The sequence below is a fragment of the Eimeria tenella genome, genomic scaffold, assembly GCF_000499545.2.
Source record: "Eimeria tenella Houghton genomic scaffold, Eth_scaff1980, whole genome shotgun sequence".
NCBI lineage: Eukaryota > Apicomplexa > Conoidasida > Eucoccidiorida > Eimeriidae > Eimeria > Eimeria tenella.
This window is the reverse complement of record NW_013541822.1, coordinates 607-1,359: the sequence shown is the minus strand read 5'-3', so window position 1 is coordinate 1,359 and position 753 is coordinate 607. Positions and strand designations below refer to the sequence as shown.

At 57.8% G+C, this 753-nt stretch overlaps 1 protein-coding gene across 1 annotated transcript in view; it reads right to left on the bottom strand.

Moving 5' to 3' along the window:
* Nucleotides 1–143: 143 nt before the first annotated feature.
* Nucleotides 144–753, bottom strand: part of ETH_00036555 (uncharacterized protein) — a gene marked incomplete at both ends in the record, with an annotated part of 819 nt that continues 209 nt past the window's right edge. Inside the window, one exon of the mRNA XM_013374163.1 lies at nt 144–399. Within this exon, the coding sequence (XP_013229617.1) occupies nt 144–399 (256 nt within the window). The remainder of the gene's footprint in view (nt 400–753) is intronic.

The window sequence follows — 753 nt, the reverse complement described above, 5'->3', positions numbered from 1 at the left end:
GCTGCTGACACTGATGAAAACAGAAAAGACGGGGAGTTTTCGAAGACCATGGTTTTGCGTTGCCATTGCAGCTAGGCATCTTGTGTTGCCGCTGCTGCTAGACATCTGGTGCTGCTGCTAGGCATCTGCTGCTGCTGCTGCTGCTAGTTTGTTGTTGTTGCTGCTGCTGCCGGGGGGTTTAGCTGTTTGGTCTCCTCGTCGGTGTCGCCGCCGTCCCAAAAGGGCTCATCTTCTTCTATATCCATTTTGTTAAGAGATTCGTGGCTGCTGCTGCTGCTGCTGCTGCTGTTGCTGTTGCTGCTGCGGCTGCTGCTGCCGTCCCTCCCCTCTTCCCCAAATGCTGCAGTGCCAGAGGGGGTCCACTGGTCCACTCCACAGAACGCAGCGCGTGCGCGCAGCCTGCAGCAGCAGCAGCAGCAACAGCAGCAGCGACAGCAGCAGCAGGAAATGAGTAATAGCAAGAGACCATGGGGCCTCTTGAGCTGTTGCGTCACATATTCTGAGTGCAGCAGCAGCCGCACACTACTTCAGGGCGTAGCAGCAGCAGAAGCAGTTACTGCAGCGGATATTTGCGCAGCAGTATCCGCAGCAGCAGCACAAATTGCGGGAAGGAGCAGCAGCGACAGCAGCAGCAGCCGCCACAGCAGCAGCAGAACCTTTTGGGCTGCAGCCGCGCAACAGCAAAAACATTTTGAACAGCAGCAGCAGCAGCCCCGCAGCAGCAGCAGCATCTGGAGCCGCAGCAGCAGCAGG